The sequence below is a fragment of the Oncorhynchus keta genome, chromosome 16, assembly GCF_023373465.1.
Source record: "Oncorhynchus keta strain PuntledgeMale-10-30-2019 chromosome 16, Oket_V2, whole genome shotgun sequence".
Lineage (NCBI taxonomy): Eukaryota > Metazoa > Chordata > Actinopteri > Salmoniformes > Salmonidae > Oncorhynchus > Oncorhynchus keta.
This window is the reverse complement of record NC_068436.1, coordinates 4914087-4927398: the sequence shown is the minus strand read 5'-3', so window position 1 is coordinate 4927398 and position 13312 is coordinate 4914087. Positions and strand designations below refer to the sequence as shown.

General features: G+C 39.0%; 1 protein-coding gene across 2 annotated transcripts; it reads right to left on the bottom strand.

The window, feature by feature from the left end:
- Positions 1-549: 549 nt before the first annotated feature.
- LOC118395395 (butyrophilin subfamily 1 member A1-like) lies at positions 550-11813 on the bottom strand. 2 transcript variants are annotated; one of them, XM_035789164.2, is made up of 12 exons: positions 11646-11813; positions 10009-10071; positions 9374-9721; positions 8356-8520; positions 8120-8254; positions 4298-4396; positions 3957-4001; positions 2342-2371; positions 2193-2213; positions 1843-1893; positions 1614-1640; positions 550-1502 (listed from the first exon to the last, which is right to left on the bottom strand). In XM_035789164.2, the coding sequence occupies exons 1-12, from the start codon at positions 11686-11688 to the stop codon at positions 937-939; spliced, it is 1593 nt and encodes a 530-aa protein (XP_035645057.1). In that variant the 5' UTR covers positions 11689-11813; the 3' UTR covers positions 550-936. The 2 variants fall into 2 exon arrangements, with proteins under 2 accessions (XP_035645057.1, XP_035645058.1); XM_035789165.2 differs by lacking the exon at positions 4298-4396.
- Positions 11814-13312: the final 1499 nt, after the last annotated feature.

Below are 13312 nucleotides of genomic sequence, written 5' to 3'. Positions count from 1 at the left end.
CCCAAAGCTGCAGTGGCACCTCAGCACTCATTGTTAAATTTCCGATTTACAACTCTTTGTGTAATGTTTATGTCCAATGGCCAATGAGCACCGATACATTTTACCTATAATTTATCTTCATATGACAAGGATTGAAAAGTATTTCCCAGTAGATTGTCGACTTGATTCATGAGGATGACCGCTTGTCTAGTTTGCTCGCTAAGATTGTGAAAGTATGATGTTGATAAAATCAGTCCAATAGCTACGGTAGATATAATGTGATTTGGCCAATGACCTTGAGCCTTCTTGGATGGGCACTTCTAATATAAGTCTATGGCAGCATCCAAGCGGCTTGAATTTTCAAATTTCTCCCTGTAGATTTGGCGGTGATGTAGCATCCCCATGAGTGACAGAACACTGAGCCAATAACGGCGCAACTAGAGAACACTACCAACCCTTACGCTCCGTATTGTCCACCGGCTGGCCCACCACCGCAGAAAGCACTGAGCTAGGCTGAAACATCTGCATTTTGGAGCTGCCTTACTCAAGAAAGCAATACAGAGATTGTATGAATGTTTGTATGCAGCTTTATTAACTCATTGATACATTTTTTTTACATTGTTTGTAAAAATGCTCCACCTGCCCTGAATGACGTGTCGCCACAGTGATCAACAAATATTTGTGTATAGAAAAAGGACAGAAAAATGTCATCTCAAAAACTGAAGATTTAAAACCGAACCGAAAGCCCACATGGCCATCAAACTACAACAGCCTCACAGCGCTACAAGCTGCCACACCCCGATTGCCCACACCTGTTCAAGACTTCCTGGCAGAGGACAGCACCTGCCTCTGTTGCTGCTACCTGGGGATGAAATGTCGAAGTGGTAGTGTAGTGTATAATTGTGTTCCTAAGAACTAAACTACCTGGCCTATTCCATAACACTTTGTCATCCAGAGTCATTTTACTGTTAAGGGACAGGTGTCACGTAACCCAGGGCTGAATACAGCGAAGAATGTGTTAGATGACACAACGTTAAACAAACTGTAAAGATGTACCTTTGAATCAGCATCATAAAAGGAAATCATCTGTCTGTCACAATCTAAGAACACTCCCAGTGTTGTAAGAATGTCTGCTGACACGTCACTCAACACTGAAGGGCTTTCATTTCCAGATACTGGCATTTGAGGGTCATCAGAGACACAATACCCTTTTTCTTTTTTAAATGTAAAAACCCAGAAACCATTCTGTGGGGTTAAAGGTACAACACCGGTTGTCAGAGTGGCTGTGTCTGTGGCTACCCCGACGTACCATGACTGTTTCTCTCCAAGAAATGAATTGAAAATTCCACCATTCCTCACCACCACTTCCCAGTATATCTGTCCGGAGCTGAATTTGTCCTCACTTAGGACATGAGGGGCTGTGGAAACATTAGGTTCTTTTGATGTCTTATAGTAGACCTTCTTTCGATTTGGAGACACTTGTAGATACGGATGACCAGGCTTTGGGTCCAGAGTGATGTCCACTAAGAAAAGGAAAAAATATTTGGTGAAATTATTCAGTCACGTGGTTGCTGAGATGGATGTAGTAGGTAGAGCCACGTAATAATATTATGTTTGATGTTTTTTTGTCCTACCTTTGAATCTTTTTACTTCACCCCATTCTGCAAATGATTAACAAATCAAAATCAGAGACATTTTCTAACCACTAAGCTTATCAACAGAAAATAAATATTGGGTTGCACCACTGTTTTTAATGGGTGTTGTTCAATGAATGTGAATAAACCTGGGAATGACTGTGTTTGTGGGTTAACTAACTTAGGAGAAAATGTTAAATAATAAAAACGTATGTCAATGTAAATGTACCTTTCGGGACACACTGTGTAGTTGTTTCCTTGGCAGTTTGCGTACCACATTCTGCACAAATGAACATATTAGTATTGACAAAAAGTTGATTGTCGATGCATCAAATAATCAACCATATTTATCTGTTCAATGGATGATAAATGACTAGTTTGATGCTTGAATTTGATTTTCCTTTACCCGTAAATTGACGCTTGTCAATTTCTGATTAAATGAGACACGTATTTCATAGCAAATGTAGATATATACATTAAATAATCAACAACACACATAAATACATAATATTCTATACAAAACACAAAATGCTCAGTAAAGTTTGCTTTTGCAATGCTAAATGAAATGTTCAGATTTACCTCCGGCAAGAGCTGTTTCTTCTATTAAATGAAAACGGTTAAAAGTAAGATACCAAATATATAGAAAATCATATAATGTGTAGAAATTCACAAAGTAGTCTTGAAAAAATATATAATAATATATATATATATATAATATATAGTAATACCTTCAGGCGTCTCAGTCGACTCTGTTTTATCTGAAATAGATTGACACTAATATGACACTAACACTACAGGTCATACAATATTGTTGACATATAGATTATTGACACAATATAATTAATCATATTAATCTATCTAGCTATACAGTATGTTCAACGCTTGATAAATTACTCATTTAGTTAATAGAAGAGTAAATCTATTTGACACTTGAATTTGATCTCCTTCATCTGGACATGTGTTAGAAGTTGTGTGCCATACTAAAGAAACAACGTTTTGAAAATAGAAAATCAATCTTTCAATCTTTCATTTGAACACCACCTTACTGAGTTTTATTGAAAAAATGTTTTTTTCAATTTCTAATCAAATAAGACATGTTTCTTAGATAATATAGATACACTCTCCTCTATTTAGTAAAGCTACAATGTTTAACGTTGTCTCTATATGCCAGCATTTTGGATTGGAGATAAAATATTTCATTTCATTTTCATAAGTATCTGTTTTACCGTTTAGATATTAAAGAACTGTGTATCTAGTCCCTCCATTTGAAGAATAATCTACGGTGTCATTTTCGTGATTACCATCTTGTCTCAACGCTGCAACTCCCCAACGAGCTCGGGAGAGCCGAAAGTCGGGTCCTCCGAAACATGACCTGCCAAACCGCGCTTCCGAACCGCCCCCCCCCCCTCAACCCGGAAGCCAGCTGCACCAATGTGTCGGAGGAAACACCGTTCGACACTTTAATACACTATAATTTAATTTGTCCAAATATTTATGACTTCTTCAAATGGGTGGACTAGATACATAAAGTATTTTCATTTCTAAACAGTACAACAGATATTCATGAAAATACCCTCAAATAAAAGGTGTCACTCTATACTGGCACCTCATGTGAAATATTTGATCTCAAAGCCAAAATCCTGTAGCATAGAGCCAAATTTAGCTTCACTGTCCAAATAAATACAGAGGGAGTGTATACACAAAATAAATATTCAATATAATGTTAACATAAAATAATCAACAAACACCTAATCTTCAGTACAAAACGCGTAAAATGCTCATTCAACCTTTGAAATGTTAAATAAAATATCAGTAAAAAAATTAAAAATAATGTACATCCGACAAAAGTGGCTTTCTCGATTAAATTAAAACTATGTTTAAAAAAAATCATGTTATAATATAGAAATACACAAAATAGTCTTGAAAAACTATAGAAGTCGATTCTGGCCTCTCTGTAGACTGTTTTATCCTAAATGCAATGACAGTAATATTAATATAGGTAGCTAGGTCATACAATATTACTTTTTTTTAATGTATTGTATCAGTGAGGTTTTTCAATGTCATCATCAAACCTAATATTATATTAAGGTGCAATTCCTAACTTAATTTCGAATTGACATCTATGCATGACCGTCCCGCAGGAGGCCTTTTGCCTTTTGGTAGATCGTCATTGTAAATAAGAATTCTTTAAATGATTTGCTTAGTTAAACAAAGGTCCCGACGCTCTTGTTTATTCCCAACACTCTTGTCTAAACGCAAATGCACCTCACTTGCGATGGGGTTTTGGAAATCTTTGGAACTGGACTTTTATATAAAACGAAATGATTAGACAATGCTTAATACCGTTTCCATTTGCCATTTTCTTCGATGTTGAGACTCTGACAAACCCTGTAGGAGGAAGAGAAGTAGATATTGTCAATGCAAAACCACATAACCCATTGTAAATGATAGAGATGGGTGTGAGTGATCAATCAATGCAGTAGTACTTGAAAAAAATGTATGCAACAATTTGTTGAATGAAAGGCATACACTTGACAACATTACATATAAACACAATGTAAATATGTACCGTATATATGTTCGTGGAGTAGAATAGTCGAGCCACACTATGAAGATCAGTTCTACTAATGATAGGTCACATGCTGTTCACATTTAAATTCATTTGCGTTAGCTTGTTGACATACCAGTATTTTTGATCCAGATGAAGAGCCCAATAACAGCAGAGACAACAACAAGCAGTAAAATAATCAGAGTCGTGATGAAGGCTCCAAGACCCCAATGTCCTGTACAAAGAATTGATCAAACCACTTAAAATATTACTTTAAAAAAAATGAGTCTTATTTCCCAGGTTTATGATGTTGTTTTTCGGGTAGATACAGTAACTCAAGACAACATATTAGAGGACTTCACCGTTTCACCTGTACCCGAAAAGCCAGGTTGGACCTAATTGTCATGGGTCTTGGGTATTTGTAATTATAACCAATTTACCCGTAAGGACCCGTACAGACCCGAATGCGACTGGTGCTGTGGAGAGAGTGAAAATTGTACAATTTATGCTGCTGCTCTTGCTTTTCACCAAAGTGGTGCGTGAAGCTTGCTGTTGTTTCCGGCCAATCACAAGTCATCAAAGCAACACTATAGTAAAAGTAGTCTCCCAGTGTGGCAAGCAAGTTAGGAGATACAGGTAGCTGTAAAAATAAAGAAAACACTGACATAAAGTGTCTTAAAGGGGAATACCGTTAAATTTAAAAAATGTGTCTAAGTTCCTAAACCCTTGTTATTGGACTGTCTGTCAAAGTGCGGACCTCTCTCACTCAGCAAGGTAGAGCTAGAGCGAACGCTATGTCACAGGGTTATGTTGCCCCCCACTCACTGCACCGCTTTCAAAGAACTATGTGGAATGACACAAATCTACATAAAAATGTATGTTCTGTCACAGTGAAAATACTAAATTTGGGAAGTCCAATCAATTGTGAGATATGGCATATACATTTTATGTGATACATGTGGGTCGCGGGTTCACAATTGTATCTTTTCTGAGATCTAACATGGTCATACCACAAAAATGGTCATACCATGGATCATTTAGCTATTTTATTTTTTATTTTAGACCCTTTAGCTAGCAAAAAATAAAGATTTGATGAAATATTGAACTTGCCATTTACTACTATAGACATGCACTGTATCTAGTACATATATGAAACAGCATTGTTGAATATTTGTTCCTGATTGGCTAGAAGAGCATTCTAGAATGTACATTTATGCCAGATAGCGGGACAGTAGGGAAAGATATAGGGACACCTTGCAATCATGACGCAATAAGCGCCTACACATGCATACCCTACTTGCTACAAAGTTATCGAAAGCTAAACCAACAACCACACAAACCAAAATTGGATACATTGTAAATGCAGGTCCAACGAGGGAAAAAATGTAGCTAGCTAGCATTAATTTGTTTTTGCAGAGACATATTTTTTTGGAGCATCTGATGACCTAACATGGTGAGTGATGACCATGAATTTCTCTGGTACTCGCTACCGTTGCAGCCATGACGCAAGTGGTGCTATGATGTCAAATCCTCCGTCGTTGCTAGTTTGACCAGGTGTTTTCAGCAACTGATATTTTTTTATTTGTCATATTGGCAGGCTTGCTAGCAACAACCTATTTAGCTAGCTTCTAAACTAATGTTTGATGTGCAATGTGATCTCCTTGCAATGTACAGTGTCAAGTATCCTGACTAGAAGGCAAACTTTTCTAGATATGCCAGGCAAAATAGGGCATTATCAGCTCATTGTTACGGATGTATCCAAATGAATGTTAATAGAAAACAGCTACTTTGCTTTTATTCTATCTGCTGAGGTTGTAACTGTGTTAGCCGTAGCTAGCTAGCTAGCAAGCAAGCAAGTGACTGGGTCTCGTCCATAAATATCGAACTAATCGAACAAATGCCTGGGTTGTGTCTTTAGCAACCAAAAGATCAGAAAGTAGGAATGTTCTTATATAAATGAAAATATCAATGAGAAAACTGTATTTCTACCTGTAAATGTGTGCTTATAGTATTGTTTTCTTTGGCAACTGTGAACAGTTTGGCCGGAATAAACAGCTTAAACAAACGAGACAGAATACATTTAGCTGTTATTCTGGCTGCAGAGGTAGCAGTAAATAAGGTATAAGAACGTTGTCACTGAGTATTTAAAAAATATATATATATATATATATATTTCACCTTAATTTAACCAGGTAGGCCAGTTGAGAACAAGTTCTCATTTACAACTGCGACCTGGGCATGATAAAGCAAAGCAGTGCGACAAAAACAACAACAGAGAGTTACACATGGGATAAACAAACGTACAGTCAATAACTCAATAGAAAATATGTATACAGTGAGTGCAAATGAAGTAAGGAGGTAAGGCAATAAATAGGTCATAGTGGAGAAGTAATTACAAGTTAGCAATTAACACTGGAGTGATAGATGTGCAGATGAGGATGTGCAAGTAGAAATACTGGTGTGCAAAAGAGCAGAAAACAAACAAACAAACATGGGGATGAGGTAGGTAGTTGGTTTGGATTGGCTATTCACAGATGGGCTGTGTACAGCTACAGCGATCGGTAAGCTGCTCTGACAGCTGATGCTTGAAGTTAGTGAGGGAGATATAAGTCTCCAACTTCAGTGATTTTTTTGCAATTTGTTCCAGTCATTGGCAGCAGAGAACTGGAAGGAAAGGTGGCCAAAGGAGGTGTTGGCTTTGGGGATGACCTGTGAAATATTCCTGCTGGCTACGGGTGGGTGTTGCTATGGTGACCGGTGAGACGGAGAACAACATCCTGTTCGTGAGAGTCTCATCTTTCCACAGAGTATTAGTTTGTAGGCCAAACCATTCAAACACTACAGACGTTTTCATGAGAAGCCGGAATTTCAGGGTGTTTCCTGGTCTGACAAACAATGCAGGAGCTCTGCCACTTTCCACCATATATGTGGACGTGGGGGATTGAGACGCTACCCATCCCCCCAAAAAAACGTATCTCTCTATCTTAAACAGACCGATTTTGAAGGGGATGTTTTATTAAGTTGCGTCAATCAACTCTAATTACCTCAGGAACCACACATGTGAAAGCACCTGCTTTCAATATAGTTACCTATATCTAATCAATGGAAGATGGAATTCAAATGAAGGAATTAAAAGGTAAATGATAAGAAAAAAGGTTACAGTTACCAAGATCTGTGGCAGCAAGAAGTTACTGTATTCTATCTTGTGCGAGTCGGCTTTGTAGCTGTTTCTTTCTCTCTCCCTGCCTACACCCGGCATCACTCACTCACTCACTCACTCACTCACTCACTCACTCACTCACTCACTCACTCACTCACTCACTCACTCACTCACTCACTCACTCACTCACTCACTCACTCACTCACTCACTCACTCACTCCACTCACTCACTCACTCACTCACTCACTCGGCAGCGTAGCCTAGTGGTTAGAGTGTTGGACTAGTAACCGGAAGGTTGTGAGTTCAAACCCCTGAGCTGACAAGGTACTGTCGTTCTGCCCCTGAACAGAATGTGTTCTTAACTGACTTGCCTGGTTAAATAAAGGTTAAATAAAGGTAAAAAAAAAAAAAAAACTCACTCACACACTGCACACACAGCACAGTCCCTCCACCTGCTAGAGCGGCTCTGTTTCTCTCTCCATTGCGCCTTAACAGCTCCAGTTAATAACAGATTTTTTTGGTGCTTTTTTTGCTGCTTCCCTCGGATTGAATCGGACCGGTCTGGTTGTCCTTTGGTCTGGTTGTCCTTGGGTCTGGTTGTCCTTAGGTCTGTTCAGACCGGCATTTTATCTTTAAGAACTAATTTATTCAGATAGGGGCCCGTTTAGGAAAGCCCAAGGTCCATTTCACAACAGGTCCAAGTTGTGTTGACTGGTTTGTAGGGTATAATGAACTTATTGTTACTTTGACTCAAATATTAAATGATAAGATACTCTTTAAGATTTCTGAGATTCTCACCCTCCGTTGGAGCTCTGGGCAGGATTCTACTCTCCTTCTTCTCCTCCTCAGACAGAGAGACTGTACAGGAGAGCCAATCGGTGTCTGAGGGAGCATACAGCATCCAACTACTGATTCTCACCAAGCCCTGAGGATCTGAAACAGAGAGGAAAAGGGGATATACACACTTACTGACAGACAGACACACACAGCTGTACATAGTTGCAGTGATGTTTCAAAAAAGTGTCTACAATAACCTGGAGTGTTCAGTACTTCTCGTCCATTTCTGATCTCTGTCCCCTCTTTGTTTCTCCAGGTGAGTGTAGGATATGGTGACCAGCCCTCTGATGAACAGGTAACGTTCACCCGACCGCCTCCTCCTCTTGCTTCAGCAACAGAGACCACCGGGGTACCACCTAGTACTAATAGACAGAGGTGGGGCAAAGTACAACCAAGAAGACAATGATTGTGAGAATGTATTTAATTGCAAACCTGCATAAAGAGTTGCCACTTTCTCTATACATTCCAAAGGGAGAGTTCACCCAAATTGCAAATTAGCATATTGGTTTCCTTACCCTGTGAGCAATGTTAGACCGCCACGTGTCCATATACTGCTTACAGAGTAAGGAAACCAATGTCATTTTTAAACTATTCCTTTAAAATAAGTTTCAATATCCAGAATATTTATTTAACCAGGCAAGCCATTTAAGAACAAATTCTTATTTACAATGACAGCCTAAGAACAGGGAACTCAGGGATTTGATCTAGCGACCTTTTGGTTACTGACCCAACGCTCTTTTTTATTTTTTTTTATTTTACTAGGCAAGTCAGTTAAGAACAAATTCTTATTTTCAATGACGGCCTAGGAACAGTGGGTTAACTGCCTGTTCAGGGGCAGAACGACAGATTTGTACCTTGTCAGCTCGGGGGTTTGATCTTGCAACCTTCTGGTTACTAGTCCAACGCTCTAGGACTTTGCCTGTGCTTAGCTCTATTCTGTTTCTTTTTATCCCAAAAAATGATAAGCATAAACATAACATGACACAGCCACCACCATTCATTTGTAAAGATTTCTAAAAACATAATTCCACTTTGACATTATGGGTTATTGTGTGTAGATCAGCGACACAAAATCTACATTTAAACCATTTCAAATTCAGACTGTTACACAACAAAATGTGCAAAAAGTCAACGGGTGTGAATACTGTCTGAAGGCACTGCAGCTACCCATTCCACATTGTCTACACAAGTGGAGTGCGGTCTTCAGTCCCTTACCCTTTACTGTGAGGAAGACACTGGCTTTTTCATACCACTGTGCGTTGCTGACACGGCACACATACTCCCCCCCGTCTTCCAGTGTGACCCTCTCCAGTCTCAGGGACACATTCCCTCTATCCAGCCCCCCAGTTAGAGACACCCTGCCCTTGTACCGGGGGTCCACAGGGGCCGCCTGGATCTTGTGATCTCTGTACAACAAGGCAGGTTTGTCGAAGTCACCAGACCGGTACCAGCGCACCTCCAATGGCTCAGCATTGAAGAGAGGTGAGAGTTCACAAGCCAGAGAGACTGAGGAGTTCAACGCGGTCAAGATCCGACCATGATGAACCATCAAAGTGAAAACCTCTGGGATAAGAGTGAGATGTAGAGTTCTTGTAAGAGGGTGTGCAAAAATTAGCCATTTATATAGGGCATTACAACATTTTGCTTCATAAGGAACTAGCTTAATCCTCTATGAATGTTGTTATAGATTTAGATGAGCAGTTGTAATGCATTAAGTATAGCTCATAAGGCTTACATGTGTTTATAAGGTATTATGAAGAGGGCATTCATAAGTGTTAATTAAAAAAGCTAAGACAGTTATATGGAAGAAATCAATGTTTTTGCAACTAGCAGAAAGTTGACGTGCTCACCAGGTCTTTGAGCTGCCATGAGAACTGTCAGAGCCGTCAGTGTCATCAAACTCAGCCACACACCTGTGTTTAAAGATAGAGGACATCCTATTGATGACAGTATCATCATAACTGCAGTTACTATAAAAAGTTGAATCTATTGCATCAATAAACACGTACAGTAGTAGGGTACAACACTGATATGTTCAGATAAAAAAATATATTGAGTAAAACAGACATGCCTCTTGGTAGAGTATAGTGGAATTTCGTTCTGCAATGTTCAGTACGTTGCACCCTCCTGAATATGACCCTGGTCATTTGATCAAATGTCACGTTCTGTCTCAAAGCTAAAACCGTTAGGTCATACAGTCAATGTGCAGGAACCATTGAACAAATAGGCTGTGTTATAATGAACGTTGGACCATGAGACTGTTAGGTTCTAAATATCAGAGTAAGAAATTGACGGACTCTATAAAAGCTCCAACCAAGTTGATTCACCCCAAAGGATCGAACAACTGAACAGACAAACATATTTCCAACAGTGGTAATATATATACCTCAATTTTGGTGGAGTCTCCTCCTCCTCTCTAAACATGACATCTTTATTGATGTGCAGGACCTTAAGTGATACGGGCAATAAACTGTACCTTCTCCCTTACTGTGCCCGGACCTGACCTCGGCCCCTTTCCTCACTAATCCACAACTCTCCATCCACTCTTATCAGTGCCTGCCAACATGTGATCGTTTTCCCTGCACTCAGCACATTCCAAGCTTAATTGCATCCACCATATATGTACATTCCTCCTACAGATAATCATTAACTTCGGGTGTAGACTCTAGACTATGGCACGCCTCATGCCTCTAGTATAACTGATGATTAACAATATTTCAAGTTTTGAAATCCGAACCCATCAAGACAAGTTAAATTACAGTGCTTTCGGAAAGTATTCAGACCCCTTGACTTTTTCCATATTTTGGAAACTGCAGTCGAGCTTCGAGGCTTATGTGTTCAATCCCAGTGCTAGGCACTTGTTTTTGTGTGTGTTTTTTTTAAGCCTTTCCCAAACCTAAATTGGACCATTTGGAATGAATGCCTTAACTTAAACTTTAGTTCAATTGTTGCGGCGTTTGACTGACAGCCAAGATACGGCACCACATGGCGTAATTATGTCACTGCAGTTAAGCCAGGGTTGGCGTTTTATTTGGAAATAGGGCTGTGCAGTTTTCAAAAACATAGCCCTGTCACACGACTATACAGAAATAGGGATATATAATGAGATAAGGAGAGGGAGTGGACATACACAGCCTAGAAACAGTAGATATCTTCTATGTGCGCTATTTCTATGCAGCTATTTCAAACAGCTGAAAATACAATATTTTTGGTTCTGGAAAAGATTATTCACAGCTTTTTAGATGGTACAATGATTATATACACTATAATTGCTTGTTTGCCACATAAATTGAAATTTGGCAAACTGTTAGAATTTTAGCAACCAGGAAATGGCAGAGTGATTTCTTCATAGTGCATCTTTAAACCAATAAAGCAGCATCTCTTTCTAAATACAACCAAACAAAGGGAGGAGATGAGAGAAAGTGAAGGGAGTAACAACGTTCTTCAAACAACGGCAGAAGTTTTATCTAGTGAAATTAATTTCTACCTGAATGCATGATCCCTCTGTCAATTTCCAGCTGTTGTAACATCAACGTTATCTTCGGCTATGGAGTCCTCAGATGGCAATGTGACATATCCACAGTATATTTTAATTCTACTTTCTAATCAAAAATGGAGATAGAGCAGCTTCTCTTCTCTCCTGTATGTCCACTCTCTCTCGTTATCTCATTATATTCCCCTATAAAAAAAAAAAACTTTTGTGGGAGGTTCTCTTCAGGAAATGCGTAGGAGGAGTTAAGATGGAGTGTCTCCTTGTTAAAGGGAAATATCACTCAAAAACTCTCCTGGTATTTTTTTTCATTAGTCCACTTGTCACGTTCTGACCTTAGTTCCTTTATTATGTCTTTGTGTTAGTTTGGTCATGGTGTAAGTTGGGGTGGGTAGTCTATGTTATTTTTTCTATGTAGTATTTATGTGTTTGGCCTGGTATGGTTCTGAATCAGAGCCAGGTGTCGTTCGTTGTCTCTGATTGAGAATCATACTTAGGTAGCCTGTTTTCCCCATTTTGGTTATGGGTGTTTAATGTTCTGTTTAGTGTTTTCTGCACCTTGCAGGACTGTTTCATTTTTTTTCTCGTTTATTCACATTGTTGTTTTGTATTTCAGTGTTCAGTTAATAAAATCATGAACACGTACCACGCTGTGCTTTGATCCACACCTTCTTCCATCTATGAAAACCGTTACACCACTGTTAAATGTTGCATCGTCATGTAAATGTCGCTGGAGACACTCTTCTTCTTAAAAGTCCAATATCTTGACAACTTGACTGCTGACATGAAAAATATGTTGGGACTGTATCAACAGTGGACAAAGGAAAAAATATAGTTTTTGAGTGAAATTCCCCTTTAACGTCCAAAAGCAGAAGTCATGTCACAGGCTCTCTCTTCTCCCCTGAAAAACAGAATTTCCGGTTTTTGGCAACTCTGCAAAAGCTCATGCCCCTGCTATCTGTATTCCATCACTACCTTCCCGCTGTACAGACTAAAGCCATACACAATCATGAAAAGGGGTCAGAACCACCTTTAAAAAATATATATATACATAGAGTCATAGCTGTAGTATTGGCCTAATTTAAAATACATGTGTAATTACACTATGTCTCATTTGACAGGTTTTCACCGTCATCTCCTAGGACTCAATCAACATATTCTTTTTTTCCTTGAGTCACGTTGTCCAGAACTGAACACAGGAAGAAAGAGTGATGCTTTCACGTCAGTAAAAGTGTAGTAAAATTATAAATAGACAGAGTGCGTCTGGTCCAGTCTAGAAACATTCCTACTGTAAATAAATACAATCTAATTTTAGTGGTCACATACACGTGACTAGCAGATGTTATTGCGGGTGTAGCAAAAAGCTTGTCCTTCTAGCTCCGACAGTGCAGTAATATCTAACAAGTAATATCTAACAAAGTGTGCAACATACACCCAATACACACAAATCTAAGAGGGAATGAATTAAGACCATACACATATGGGCGAGCGATGTCAGAGCGGGACAGACTAAGATACAGTAGAATATTATAGAATACAGTATATACATATGAGATGAGTAATGCCAGATATGGAAACATTATTAAAGTGACTAGTGTTCCATTCGTTAATTCCTTAAAGTGATTTCTAGGCTATGCCTATAGGCATCAGCCTCTAATGTGCTA

What these genes read in the sequence shown, in the direction of transcription:
- LOC118395395 (XM_035789164.2), bottom strand. Translation starts at nt 11,688, where the DNA reads ATGTTACAACAGCTGGAAATTGACAGAGGGATCATGCATTCAG. An exon ending in CATGGCAGCTCAAAGACCTG is followed by an intron (nt 9,722 to 10,008) that starts GTGAGCACGTCA and finishes CTCTTATCCCAG; the next exon opens with AGGTTTTCACTTTGATGGTT. An exon ending in AGAAACAGCTCTTGCCGGAG is followed by an intron (nt 1,894 to 2,192) that starts GTAAATCTGAAC and finishes TCATTTGTGCAG; the next exon opens with AATGTGGTACGCAAACTGCC.